We start from the raw sequence: 14,586 nt of genomic DNA, 5'->3' as shown, positions 1-14,586 counted from the left end.
TCACATTAATAGGCTTTGCAGTGAATGATGTTCAGTCGCTCAGTCGTGTCCGACTCTTTTCGACCCGATGGACTGCAGCACGCCAGGCTTTCCTGTCCTTCACTGTCTCCTGGAGTTCGCTCACTCGTGTCCATTGAATCGGTGATGCCGTCCAACCATCTTGTCCTCTGTTGTCCCCTTCTCCTCCTGCCTTCAGTCTTTCTCAGCATCAGGGTCTTTTCTAATGAGTCAGCTCTTTGCATCAGATGGCCAAAGTATTGGAGCTTCAGCATCAGTCCTACCAGTGAATACTCAGGACTGATTTCCTTGAGGATGGACTGGTTTGATCTCTCCAGTGTCCAGGGGACTCTCAAGAGTCTTCTCCAGCACCACAGTTCAGAAGCATCAGATCTTCATGAATGAGGTTAATGTGCACATTTTGAGGTGCATTCTGGTTTTTTAATTCAGTATTTAGACTCAACATCTAGGCAAAGCCCAATTGATTTAAGAAGTTCTATCTCAGTGTGTAATGCAGCCCTTAATAACATGCGAGCACTGACTATGCTTCAGAATTTGGGAAGAGGCAGGTGAGGTCAGGGAGCGCAGGGTATGCGTTTCCTCCGTCCATGGGCTGAGAAGTCAGCAGAGTCTTTGCTCAGAGCGGACAGATCAGAAATCACAGCTTAAGCTTGTGAGCTGATCACAGGGCAGGGGGTCATGGGCCAACTCCCCAGCTCGTAGCAGGAGAGCAGCCACAGACAGTATATGCACAGCTGTGTTCCAGGAAAGCTGTGTGCAGAACAGCTGCTGGACCGGGTTTGCCCTGGACTGTGGGTCAGAGACGTGTGACCTCGACTTGGGAGGTGCCCATCAGAAGAAGCAGAGACATCACATGATTCAAAGTAGCCACCTTTGAGACTTACCTTATACACTGCTATACTGTTGTTATAAAAAATATGTATTACTTCTGTGATATCACAGGTTGGGCTGCCCAACTTAGCAAATAAAAATAGAGGGCACCGGTTACTTGAATTTCAGTAAGTCACCAGTAACCTTGTTGTGTCAGTAGGCTGGAAGTCGCACGGCTCACAGTTACACTTCAGAATCATTCATCTGAAATTCGCATCTGACTGGGCACTCTGTGCATTACCTGGCACCCCTAATGAAGAAAAGGGATAAGCCCGTCCTGCTCACGCACTGTGGCGCAGTGTAGAGCGTGGTGTGCTGCCTTTAGAAGCTTTGGAAACCCTTCCTCAGTCTCTGTGGCCGGCGCTGCTTGCTTGGTTTGTGTGTCTGTGCGCATGGTGTGTGTGGGACTTGCTTCTCCTTTCCTGGTCCCCAGCGCAGGGAGATGGAGCTCTCCATCACCATGCTTCTCCTCTCGTGGGAGTGCTCTGCTCACTTTTAAGGAATTAATATAACCGTGAAAAAAGCCCAGGACTTTAGAAAACCATGGAAGCGAATTGTTACACTGGTAGAAGAGAGAGAGAAGTGTTCAGGGGGAGAAGGCACACATTTTCACAACAGAAGACAGAAGCCAAGCGCCTGGAGGCTGGCACACGTTGCCAGGGCCCCGGCTGGCAGTGACATGGTGCTCCTGTTCCTAGGTGTACGAGCTGACCTTGCACTACACCCACCACCAGGACCACAACGTCGTGACCGGGGCCCTGGAGCTGCTGCAGCAGCTCCTCAGAACCCCGCCACCTGAGCTCCTGCGCGCACTGACCACGGCGGGCGGCGTCCGGCAGCTCGCGGCCGCCAAGGACGAGCCCGGGGGCCGCAGCCGGAGCGGGAGCATCGTGGAGCTGATAGGTAGGGTGCTCGGACGGCCACCCTGGGGTCCACGCTGCCGTGACTCTGGCCCTCTCCTGAACCTCGCGCGGTGCTGGTGAGCCACGGGCGGCTCAGTTGCTCGCGACACAGGTGTCGTCCTTACTCCTGCACCTGGGAACGGGCGGGGGGCGGTGCGGGCGGGTGAAGTGAGGCCAGCGCAGACGCCCGGCCTCCTGACCCGGCCTCGGCCGCCTCCACGTGGCAGTTCATCTGTCGGAGAGTAACAGTGCTGGCGCTGTTTGCCTGCGACGGATCCTGGGGTCTTCCTGGGGCCCTCGAGGCCTTTGCTGTCCTCTGGGCCCTGCTCTGCAGTCCCACCTGATTCTAGGCAGCCCTCTGTCCCTCCTCGCCCGGCCCCTCCTCTCCCGCTTTGCTCTTTTTCCCTGTGCTGTTGGGCACTATGCGGCCCTAACCCCGCCACATGCTGCTGCTGCAGAGCCCCCTGCTTGACTCGGACTGGCCCCCGGGGAGCTGGAAGTCAGGGGTCCCTGAGTGGCAGCCTCTGGGCCGGGTCTGGCGCAGCGGAGGCTTCTGGGCCTCTGCGGACCGGCCGCACCAGGCCCTGCGCGTGGGGTCTGCTCGTCGCAGTGCGGGCGAGGTGGCCTTCACCGTCGGTACTGACCAGGGAGGCTGCGATGTCTGCCCGCGGCCTCGTGCGGGCACAGTGTCTGCCTGAGCCCCATGGAGGATCTCTTGCTGTGCCAGTCCACTGGGCTTTGTCCTGAGCTGTCCTTCCCCTGTGGATGCATGCCTGACAAATGGTTGCTCTCCAGTGACCTAATTTCTAATGACTGTGTCTAATGAAAATGTCGATTTGATTATTGGTTGACCAAATCATCTGGGTTTTCTAATGTTTTTAGTTTGGCTTTTAAATGCACTTTGAGCTCTTTCGACATTTTAAGTCATATCTTTAGAACTGTAGTTTTGAGTGCTAATGTAATTTTCAAGTTATTAAAATTAAAGTTACGCAGTTTTTATGTTACAGGATGGTGGTTAAGCACCACCTGTGGAAATAACGTTCATGTGTTTTCTAAAGTTGAATCAAGCTTGAAGATTTTCTAATTGTTTCTGGATTTCAGCTGCTTGGGACTGTACTTTCATCTGTCATTTTCTGTGACTTACAGCTGGAGGGGGTTCTTCATGCAGCCCTGTCCTTTCAAGAAAACAAAAAGGTGATTATTTCAGAAATGATTATTGTTTTGAATCTTGCTGCTTTTTCAGTATTTCTCTGATGCAGTTGGCTATGCCTGTGCCTCTTCCCAGCAAGGTGATTGTGTGTATAAATGCAGCTGAAATCTGATAACCAGGCCCAAGTAGTCCTGTTGGGTGGCTTCAAAAGTTACTTGTGGATCAGAATTGGTTTATCGTAAATTTCTCTCTTTTTGGGGGGTGGGGTGCACACCATGTGACTTCTGGGACCAGGCGTTGATCCCAGGCCCAGCAGTGAGAGTACTGAGTGCTCAGCACCAGACCTCCAGGGAATTCCCTGTTGTAAATTTCTCACGCTTTAGGTGAGGGATCAGCAGAGGTTTTCTGTGAAGGGCCAGGTGGTGGCCTTAGAGCCCTTTTTTTGCAGGGCTTCAGCTCTGTCCTGTGGCAGGAAGGTAGGCACGGACGATGCGAGGCTAACAGGCGCAGCTGCCTTCCAGCACAGCTTTATTTAGTTGCCGACTCTTGCTTCTCTGGGTTTTCTGTTTATAAAGGCAGCTCATCATCCCAAAGAAACTTGTTTGGTATTAGTCAGGGATAATGTTTGGTTAGTTATTTGGTTAATTTGGGCCTGGTTGTCATTTTTCAGCCATATTTACCTTTGTACATACCCACGTTTTCTGATATAATCATTTTTATTTAATCAAAGTTCTTCTGATACGGTCTGAAAGTTTTGGTACACATCAGTACTTACAGCACCAATTATTTTCTTCCTCTGCTCTAGATTTCCATAGGAAACTATTGCTGTTTTCTATTTTGAAATCCTAAAAGACTTCTTTTTTTAAAATTGACATATACAAGCTAATTTTTTACATATAACATAACATGCTGGTCTGTTTCATGTCTTGAGTGTTTAATTGAGACAGCCTAATGCCTAATATTATTTGTAGTGTTGAATGGGATCTTAATAGGAATAACATTTTAGTCCTGGCTGGATTACGTAAACGTTTCCTAGAATACTTGGAGTTAACAATATTTAGGTCATCATATGGAGAAGGAAATGGCACTCCACTCCAGTATTCTTGCCTGGAGAATCCCCATGGACAGAGGAGCCTGGTGTGCTACGGTCCATGGGGTCACATGGAGTCAGACACGATTGAAGCGGTTTTGCACGCATGCGTGCATGGATCATCATGGTGTGGGATCCTTTCAAGTTTGAGATTTTGGGGAAAACCCTGAGATTTCTTGAAAGCTGAAAGGCTTCTGTTGAAAGCTCGTGTTTCTCCTCTTGGCCTGGGAGGAGGCTTCAGGCGTGTTTCCCTCCTTGGCCTGGGAGGAGGCTTCAGGCGTGTGGCCGGATTTCCCTGGCACTGCCTTGTCTCTTGGTCTCTTTCTGACAATGAGGCGATGGCAGGTTGAGGTTGAGATGTTTTTTGAGGGCTGAAATGTGGAATTTGTGCTCAGGCTCTTTTTCATTTTTGAGTGTGTTGCTGTTGTCCTTTAGAGCTGCACTTAGCATACTTTTCTGTCGTAGCTGCAAGATCCTTCTTTTCAGGTGAAATCTGCCAGTATATAAGAGAGAGAGACAGAGCTGTTGGGTGTCAGATCGGGGTGAGGGTGGGGGGCCTGGCCTGGCCTTGCCCCCTTGTGGGGAGAGCTCCTTGGAACAGACTTGCAGACTGCTGTTTCCAAGGACGGAGGCTGCTTTTGTTAACTCTGAATTCACAGGTTGGAGTGTTACTTGCTTTCTCAAGGTAAATCACTTGTTCTGTGATAAAGGGCTGTGTTATTTAGTAGATAAGCCAAGTTGCTGTGTTAGTTTCATCTAGATCTTGAGTTTCCTTTGCTTTTTCCTGGATGGGAGAAGGGCTTTAAAGTTACATCAGTGTAGATTTATGGAAGTATCACACCTGTGATTTAATCTTTGAAGAGGAGTGAAGTTAGAAATTGGAACTTGCCAGTAATTATTTTGATAGTGTCATTTAATGACATTTATATGTAAAGTAACCATAAGGATTTAATGATCCCACTTAAATCATGTTAAGACTGTTGTTTTCTTTTTTCCGTATTATAATTTGGAAACCGTTAACTAACTGTAAAATGTATTTTTAGAATTTTGCTAAAGATGAAATACTATTCCATCCTCCCAGATCATACAGTACTTGAGTACTGGTTATCAGCAGGTTAAAAAATAATAAAAGTGACTTTTTGTTGGAGATATGACGTGAATATCCTGGCGGCTAATAGAATGGGTTCTAGCTATAACTTGACATTTTTAAGGTTAAATAGTAAATAAATTATTTAACGTTGACAATAGTCTTAAGTCAACTAATATTAATTATTAAAATGTTTGTGGTACAGATTGAGAATCATTGCTTTCAGCTGTTTTCCACACAGGTTCATTGATGTTAATGACACTGAGCAGGCTAGCTCTGCGTTCTGTGCTCGCGCTCTAGAGGACTAAGGACACAGGCTGAGAGCGGAGTTGGGTGTGCCGTGCGTTTCCCCTTGGAGTGCACGTCTGTCTGCTCTTCCAAGCTGTCCCTTCAGCACGCTCTGGACTCTGCTGTGTCCTTCCCTAGGGAAAGTGCTCTTCGGAGAATCGGCACCCTTGGAAGACGACTCGGAGTCCAGGTCGGAGGGCAGCAGCCCCGCCTTCTCAGGTAGTGAGCCCCTCGCTCCTCTCCGCTGACCCCCTGCACCTCAGTGGGTCATGATCCTCGGAGGCAGCCGTGCAGCCAGCTTGAGTCTTCTTTCAAAGTGTTCACTTTGAAGCACTACCTATGTGTTTTCTTGGATCAGATATTTGCTATTTTCCTATATAGGATATTTTCCTATATCAAATATATGCTGTTTTCAAGCTGTTTTAAAATTAGGTTCATACTCCCTGGGTGTAAGTCTTTTTGCGAAGGGAATGGTGGGTAAAGTATCTCATGAATTGCCTGGGTTGTGAGGAAGAAAATGGGATTAAAAATTGTCTGAGGATCTGAACCAGGAAGAAATGGAAAATAACAGACCAGTTATCAGTATTGACATTGAATCAATAATAGCTTTCAATCAGCAAAGTCCATGATCAGATGGCTTCATAGCTGAATTCTCCCAAACATTTAGAGAAGTGTTGACACCCATCCTTCTGAAAGTGTTCCCAAAAATTGCAGAGGAAGGAACACTTCCAAACTCATTCTGTGAAGGCACCATCCCCCTGAAACTGAAACCAGACAAACCTCCAGTCACAACAAAATTACCGGCCAGTGTCACGGATGAGCACAGATGCAGTCAAGCAGGGTTCTCCTGGGGTGCAGGGTTTTCACTGTCCACAAAGCAGTCAGCGTGACAGACCGCAGGGACAAACGGAGAAGGTGAAGACCATTCGAGAGTGGTTTGGTCTGTATAACCCTAGCCAAATGAATATTTTTAGGTAACTGAAAATAAGGCTGAAATACAGGGAAAGAAAGTCTGAATACTTTTCAGTGGTGATTATTTACTGGTTTATTCTACAAAATAGAACCCCATGGACAGAAGAGCCTGTCCATGGGGATTCTCTAGACAAGAATACCGGAGTGGGTTGCCATGCCCTCCTCCAGGGAAATCTTCCCAACTCAGGGATTAAACCCAGGTCTCCCACATTGCAGGCTGATTCTTTACCATCTGAGCGACCAGGGAAGCCCAAGAGTACTGGAGTGGGTAGATTTTTTTAAATTACAAAAATAAACTTAAAACATTAAAAAAAATTAGCTATCCATGTGCCCAAGTGCTCACTGACCCCCTGGCCTCCAGGCGAGACGTAGCTCACCGCCGGGTGTGGGTGCTTAGGTAGGGTGGGGCTTTCTGAATGGGGGTTAGAAGACTAGGGAGATGGGAAGCTTGATGCTGCAGGGGAGTGGGGCTGGCTGAGGAGTCTTGAGCGGGATCGGGGAAGATGGAAAGCCCACCTTCCGGAGCGCTGCTTGCTCCGAGCTCCAAGCTCTTGTGAGCGCCCCGCCTGTACTCCAACCTGGCTGCCAGGGAATCACCAGAGTCTCCATGCTGCTCCGTACTCAGGATGGAGCAGCAGCTTGAGAGCTGGAGGTGGTTTGACAAATGTCGCTTGTCAAACTTGAGAGCTGGCGGTGAAATGCCACTCGGGAATATTCATAGCATTTAAAAATATCTACTTGTGGTCCTTATTTTATCAACATAGTGATAGAGGAAAAGATAAGTAATCCAGTCAAAATGTTTGAAGGACGCACTGTTTGTCTTGCTTTTGAAATTGACTAGTTCATATTTTCACTGTATTTAGGGAAGTTTTGCAGTTAAATCAGGTGCTGACAGTGAATTTGGGGGTATTCTGCAAATATTTGGTTCCCCGTTGCCTGCTCTTGCTGACCCTTTGAGGAGTGAATGTTCCTCTGTCTGCAGCCTCAGTCAAGGGTGAGGTCGGAGGCGAGCTGGCTGCCTCTTCCGGGGTCTCCACCCCTGGCTCTGCCAGCTCAGCGGCCGACTCTGCGGGTCATGACATCATCACCGAGCAGCCCCGGTCGCAGCACACGCTTCAGACGGACTCGGTGGACCTGGCTGCCTGTGACTTGACGAGCACCGCCGCCGACGGGGACGAGGGGGACATCCTGAGCAACAGCTCCAGCCAGATGAGCGCCGTCCCTTCCGACCCCGCCCTGGACCTGAACGACGGGACCCAGGCCTCCTCGCCCATCAGCGACAGCTCCCAGACCACCACCGAGGGGCCTGATTCAGCCGTGACCCCTTCCGACAGTTCTGAAATTGTAAGTGGTCAGAGGGGGTGACCCGGTTTCTGCAGAGGGGCCTTCCCTGGGGCCCCAGGCCAGGATCCTCCTGCCTGTTTGTCCAACCAACTGGCCTGTGAATAGCGTGCAGAGGGCTCCACCTCAGATCCTGTGGCAGCTCAGCCCCATCGGAGACCTTCCCCTGAGGAGGCGGCAGGTGTCCTTTGTGCTGGACATGGAGTCAAAAGTTAGGCTAGCTGATGAGTGCGAGGAAGTGCATTTGAAATGTTTAGGGTAAGTCATTATTGTGAAGATCCTTAATGAACCTGTTATTAACAGATCTGCAGTCTTAATGCAGTGTGATTAATAACAGTAATACTGTGCATTGTTTTAACACTGTCTGACTTTTCAAGAACCTTGACTACATAGTCCATCTTATAGAACGTGTCTCTAAGCACCTCTTGTCTCTGAGTTAGTGGACACGAGGCCCTCCGGAGTGCTCTGAAGTTTGGTACAGGCATAAACTGAGCTTTACAGCCCAATTTTATTTAAACAATTTCTACTGGCAGTTGTTTCACTACTACTGAATGTGTTCTATTTATTAAGATTTTTTTCTTAAGCTGGAGCGAATGCAGAAGCTTTGAGAAACACATCACGGAGCACTGCCAGCTGTCCACTTGTCACGTGGACGTGGTTTCTGACGGCCCAGTTGGTTTCCACTGGCTCGGTTGGAGGAGTGGGCTCACCACTGGGGTTTTTAGCTAGAAGACCCAGAAGACCTAGCAGAAGATAGGGTAACTGGATTGTGGGAAATGACTCCGATAACGGGGATGTGGGAAATGATTTGAAGTCAGGAAAGGGTGACGAGTACTGAGCAGTAGGCAGGGAGAAGGGGAGGCTGGGAGAGTGCTGCGCCCAGTAGCACGTTAAGTGAGCGGAGGAAGTTTCCGTCGTCGGTTTACTGCACCAACTTGCATCTTGCCTGTTTTTTTCTCTTTAATTTTTATTTATTTTCTGGCTGTGCTGGGCCTTCGTTGCTGCAGGCTTTTCTCTCGTCATGCCGAGCAGGGACTGCTCTCTCATTTCGGAGCTCAGGCTCTGGGGCTCCAGGGCACAGGCTCGGTAGCTGTGGCTCTTGGGATTCACGTTCTTCAGCACGTGGGATCTTCCCCGATCAGGGATGGAACCCATGACTCTGGCAGTGGCAGGTGGAATCTTTACCCCTGAGCCACCAGGGAAGCCCGTCTTGCCTTTTTTTAAGTGATGCTTTCTGGACGGGTTCTCTAGACATTGGGCAGAACGAGCACGGGAAGCTGTGCGAGCGTCCCGTCTGGAGCTGCCGCAGCAGCCACGTGCTGTGGGGCCGGGCTTTGGCCTGCAGGGAGCTAAGCGTCTCCCCTGGGCGTTCCTCACCCCTGCAGAGTCCTCTGTGCTTTGTGAGGGGCTCCCCACGTCTCTTATTCAGTCCGAGTGGTTTGCTGAGCACACGCGCTGAGCACCTGTTAGGTTCCAGGGATCGCTCTACACACGGGATGAAGCAGAGGGTACAGTGCACAGAACTGCTCTCACAGAGCTGGCCTTTCAGAGTGTGAGCCCTCAGACTCTTTCCATTGAGGGCCGGAGAGTAAACCTCCTTGGCTCTGTGAGCCTTTGGGCTGGTGTTGCACACTCATCTCTGCTGTTGAAGGGCCAGAGCAGCCACAGACAGTATGTGAAGGAATGAGCGTGGCTGTGTTCCAATAAAACTTTATTTACAAAAACTGGTGATGGGCCGAGTTTCCCTTCCTCCGTACTAGAGTGTGTGCACGTCTGGGTAGGGCAGATCATAAGCCAGTCATCGGCAGGTAAATAAACACACAGTCAGGTGGCAGTGGGTGCCACAGAGAAAGGAGCCAGCTGTAGGGGCCAGGATTTCCTCACGAGACCGTCCAGTGTGGTGGTTCGGGTCGTGGCCTGCAGGGAGCCCAGCCCGGTGAGAGCTCTGGCTCAGCTGCTCAGGACCTGGGCAGCCTCCACAGCTGCGGCCCTTGCTGCCCCTGTCTCCTTACTCACAGAATGAAGTTGGTGATGGTGCTTAACGCTGCAAGGCTTGTGGGATAAGGGACATAATATGTGGGGGTGCTTTCACGCCGACCGGGGGTGTACTGGGATTTTCAGAAAATGTTGTTTTTTATTACGGTAGAACTTCTCATTTTAGCCTGTGTGGGGTGTTTGTTTTTTCAAGTTATCTGGAGAGTGGAGGAAATTTCTTTCTTTCTTGATTGTTTTTGCTCATGTATTAATAGCTCAGTTTTGTTTTTTTTTATTTTAACTGAAAGGAAAATACTTTAATGATGCAGAATTTATTTCAGTAATAATCTGCTAACAGTTTTTCAGGTAAATTACAGGGGAGTTCAAGTGGATGTGAGAAATTCGGCAGTATGAAATCACCACCTGTGTGTGTGGCTAGATATATGAAATACTGTGCCCCACACTTAGTTGGGTCAGTCCTAGCACTTCAGGGGTAACCTATCATTAGACTTTTGTTTAAAAGACTTTTCCTCATTTTTCACTTGCTGTAAAATTTGCTTGTGAACACAGAGGTTTTTGCTTGGATTTTTGTCTTTTTGTAATCAAAAAAGAGAAATGTCCAGATTGGAATTTCTTTGGCATTTTTGGAATCACAAAAGCTTTCCATAACGTGGTAACGTGCGATCAGTAAGCTCTCGGTACTGTTCACGCCTGCACCCGTGTGCCTTTGAGGAAATGACCTTCCTGTGGGTGTGTACAATGTGGTCCACGTTGCTTACGGGGCTTTGCCTTTGCCTTTCCACCTTGGAGGGCGTGCCCCTTGGGGGTGGCACTTCAGAACCCTCACAGCCCCTCTTGCGCGTCCAGGTGTTAGATGGCGCTGACAGCCAGTATCCAGGGATGCCGGTGGGGCAGACGCAGGACGAGGACGAGGACGCTACCGCCGTTCTTCCTGACGAAGACGCAGAGGTTTTCAGAAACTCTTCCGTCGGTATGTTGACTTCAGGCAGTGGACGTAAGTCCGCGACACGCGACTGAGCTCCATTCCGAGATTTTGTTCCTAAGTCCAGCAACGTGAGCCCAGGTATCCAGCTAACACGATTGGCCATGTAAGCACTCTTCTGTGATAGGTTTATAATACTTCTCATACTTTTTCCTGGACTTGAAATAAAGACTCAATGGACATGAGTTTGAGCCAGCTCTGGGAGATGGTGAAGGACAGGGAAGCCTGGCGTGCTGCAGTCCATGGGGTTGCAGAGAATCGGACACGACTGAGCGCCTGAACAACAGCAGCCACTGTGTAGAGGGTGCATGCGTGTGGCAACGCACCCCACACACGTGGACTGGCCTTCGTGATTGGAACGTGAACACGTGTTCACACCTTGGGAAGTTTGTGGCTTGAAAGCTCGCACGGAGGGGCCTTACTGTCCTACCAGGCCACCTTGTTTTCAGCCCTGACCTCTCATGTCTTAGCTTCCAAGAGGTCGTCTGGTATCTTTTTCCTGAGTTGTAAATAGCAAATGAGAAAATCAGCTGAGAAATTATCATCCGTTCTTGATGATAAGTCCTGAACTTGCGTATTGACTTTGTGTCGATATGTGTATTTGTGTTTTAATTGGAAACTTGTCGATTGACTTAGTCTCTTTCTTTGATTTTGAAGCCCTTCAACAAGCACATTTGTTGAAAAGCATGGGCCACAGCAGGCAGGCCTCTGACAGCAGTGTGGATAAATTTGTCTCAAGAGAGGAAGCTGCCGAACCAGGGGATCCAGAGAACAAGGTGAGACGCCGGGGCCTGAGACCGCACCGCATCCCGTGGGCTGAGTGTTTAAGCATGCTGTGTCTGCGCGCTCCTGGCTTTCCCGTGGCTGCACCTTTACTTAGCTCTTTCCCCTTCACATATCGGCCTCGAGTCTGCTCTGCTGTCTGCCTCTCGAGGTGTGGGTGCGTCCTTGAGGACTGCCCGAAGTTCTGCCTTCTTGGGAGTCCTTCCCGGACACACCTGTCGGTACCAAGTGGACCGCACGTGACTTCTTGGACCGTCCATCTGATGGTCGTGTGTGGCCTGGCAATGTTTCTTGGTCTTGTTCCACTGAATTATCTGGTCACTTGCCATGGTGGATGCTCGTGCAGTTCACCATCGCAGCCCCTCTGAAGGCACAGTTGAGTGGCATCTCGTGCCCATGCCGTGCAGCCATCCTGACCGTACATTCACGGGACCGTTTGGTCTTCCCAGACTGAAACTCTGTCTCCATGCGACACTGACTCCCATCCCTCCCTCCTCCTGGCCCCTCTCACCCGTCATTCTGCTTTCTGTCTCTTTGGATCTGACTACTCTGGGGGCCTCTCGTAAGTGGAATCACACAGTAGTTGTCCTCCTGTGTCTTCAGAGGCATCCGTGTTACAGCAGGTGTCGGAATCCCCTCCCCTGTGAGACTGAGTGATGTTTCCGGACACGTGTTTACTACGTTTCGCTTTTCTCTTCCTCTGTTGATGGACAGTAGGGTGACTCCCACCTTCTGTCTGTTGTAAATACTGCTGCTATCAATGAGTGTACAAATACCTCTTCAGGACCCTGATTTCATCTCTTGGGGGTCCTGCCCCAGCAGTGGGGTCGCTGGGCTGCGTGGCACTTCTGCCACGTTTCGAGGAGGCCTGCAGTGCCAGCCGCAGCAGCGGTGCCGCCTCGTCTCTATTTACTTTCTGCGCTGTGTGGCATGTGGGGTCTCAGTTCCTTGACCAGGGATTGAACCTGCAGCCTCTGCATTGGAAGCGCGGAGTCTTAGCCCCGGGAAGCCCCTGCCGCTCCGCCTTACGTTCCCTCCTGCGGCGCACCAGCACCGTTTCACTGCGTCTTCACCAACACTTCTTTCTGTTTTTTTTTTTTGAGAGTGGCCATCACACTGGGTGTGCGGTGGTGTATCATTGTGGTTTCTGACCTGCACCTCCCCTAATGATTAGAGACGTGGAGTATCTTTGCATGAGTTAATTAGCCATTCACGTATCTTCTTTGGGAAACTGTCTCTTGAGGTCCTTTGCCCATTTTTAACACGGGCTGTTTGATTTTTTCAGTTGTTGCCCAGCTGTCCATTGAGCTACGTCAGTATCATCTCTGTGTCGTTTGCCTTCCCCCTGTAGGTGTCCTGTACTCCCAGTTGATTTTAAATTCCTCAAAGACAAGAAGTAGTGCTTCACACTTAGTCCCTTAGTAGTGCTTCACACTTAGTCCCTCCGTGGATGCCCAGTCACTGTCTGGACCCCGGCCGCTCCTTGTGGAATGGCCCTCCCCTCACAGCTTTGGGCGTCCCTGGGCGCTTCCCTCTGCCTGTGCGGCGTGTTCCCTGCCCACTGGGCTCATTCGGCCCCAGCCCTAGGGGCCCCCTGTCAGGATTCCCCCCAGGGGTCTGATCCTGCCCCACCGTGGCCTGTGAGGTCGAGCACGTTTCTGAATGCCATGCTGCTGGCACAGTTGCTGCTCTGGAATTCTTTGTTGGGTGAACTAAGGAATCAGCGTGTAGATTCCGTGATTATAAGACAGTAAGGGTTGGTTTCTCTTTACAGCCCTGGCGGGTCAAAGGCGACATCGGCCAGTCCACTGATGAGGATTCCGCCCCTCTTGTCCATTGCGTCCGCCTTTTGTCCGCATCATTTCTACTTACAGGGGAAAAGAATGGTGAGTATCAGAGCAGGTGCAGAGCTGAAGGGAGTAACTTTAGGTTTCAGAGGTCACCTTGGTCACCAGCTTTGAGCCTGTTGCAGCAGCCAGAGTAGAAGCTGGAGACGAGCTTTGGTTTTCACTGACTGACAGGGAAGGGGCAAGGAGGCTGGGGGAGGCTGGTTTCGTGGGTCTGGCTCTGTTTGTTTGGAAGCTAAAGATTTGCTGCTGTGATGCTGACGGTGGCCGCGCGGACTTGTTTGCAGCCTTGGTTCCGGACAGGGATGTGCGGGTCAGCGTGAAGGCGCTGGCCCTCAGCTGCGTTGGCGCCGCCGTGGCCCTTCATCCTGAGTCTTTCTTCAGCAAACTCTACAGAGCGCCTCTTGACACCGTGGAGTCCCCTGGTATGCTCACACTTTGTGTCTCGTTCCTCATGTTTGTCCCTGGTTTGAAAACTATTTCCAGCTCTGATTATTATAGTTTTAGAGCACCAAGCTTTCTGAGTAAGTTTGCAGCGTTTGAGCTGTGTGATAGCTCTCCGTAAGGCACATCAATTGTCGTGCTTTTGGCTTCTTGGATGCCCTGCAGATGCGGTGTTTAGTTGAAACACACAGAGGAGAGCAATAGAAGTCTGGGAATGTAAGAGCTGATTAACATATGTATTGGGTTTTAGCAAAAGCACAAATTGTGTGTAATCAAAATTGCTTCGGGTCACACCAGCCAGACCAGACATTCACACTCAGAGCCAGTGGGGAGCGAGCCGTTCACGCTCAGAGCCGGCGGGGAGCGAGCCGTTCACACTCAGAGCCGGTGGGGGCTGAGATGAGCTGGGCGGCACCGGCCAGTCTTCCTTGGTGCACGTCCTGGGGCGTCTCCTCCGGTGGGGTGACTGGTGGAAGACTGCTCTGCTAAAGTTACCCTCCCACCTGGTCTCTCTCCTCCCTTTCCTTGGGTGAGGGGACAAACTCATGCTTTTGAATTTATATTAGATAATAAATGCGGACAACTTTGAGGCTCTCTAGTCATTTTCTTGAAGCAAAATCTTGGAATTTTGATTACTGGCTGACAACCTGGAATTATAACCCAGAAACTCTATTGTGTTGAGGCGGTGTCAGGGATGTGATCAATGTAGGGTCTTTAAATCCGGGATTTTTTTTACCACTGATGGTTGTTACAGTAGAGTCTTTTCTAGATTAGCATCGCTCCCTTGCCCTTCTTTTTCTTTCCTGAGAATTCAGCC

The 14,586-nt window shown here is 50.1% G+C and overlaps 1 protein-coding gene across 1 annotated transcript in view; it reads left to right on the top strand.

Annotated features, from left to right (window-relative positions):
- Nucleotides 1-14,586, top strand: part of HTT (huntingtin) — a 124,421-nt gene that overhangs the window by 36,385 nt on the left and 73,450 nt on the right. Inside the window, exons 9-16 of the mRNA XM_040237647.1 lie at nt 1,587-1,791; nt 2,937-2,984; nt 5,544-5,624; nt 7,360-7,721; nt 10,560-10,683; nt 11,353-11,471; nt 13,253-13,364; nt 13,613-13,750. Of these exons, the coding sequence (XP_040093581.1) occupies nt 1,587-1,791; nt 2,937-2,984; nt 5,544-5,624; nt 7,360-7,721; nt 10,560-10,683; nt 11,353-11,471; nt 13,253-13,364; nt 13,613-13,750 (1,189 nt within the window). The remainder of the gene's footprint in view (nt 1-1,586; nt 1,792-2,936; nt 2,985-5,543; nt 5,625-7,359; nt 7,722-10,559; nt 10,684-11,352; nt 11,472-13,252; nt 13,365-13,612; nt 13,751-14,586) is intronic.

This window comes from Oryx dammah, unplaced genomic scaffold (assembly GCF_014754425.2).
Source record: "Oryx dammah isolate SB20612 unplaced genomic scaffold, SCBI_Odam_1.1 HiC_scaffold_3, whole genome shotgun sequence".
In the NCBI taxonomy this organism is placed as follows: Eukaryota; Metazoa; Chordata; class Mammalia; order Artiodactyla; family Bovidae; genus Oryx; species Oryx dammah.
The sequence above is the reverse complement of the archived record's forward strand: the minus strand, read 5'-3'. Positions and strand labels throughout refer to the sequence as shown.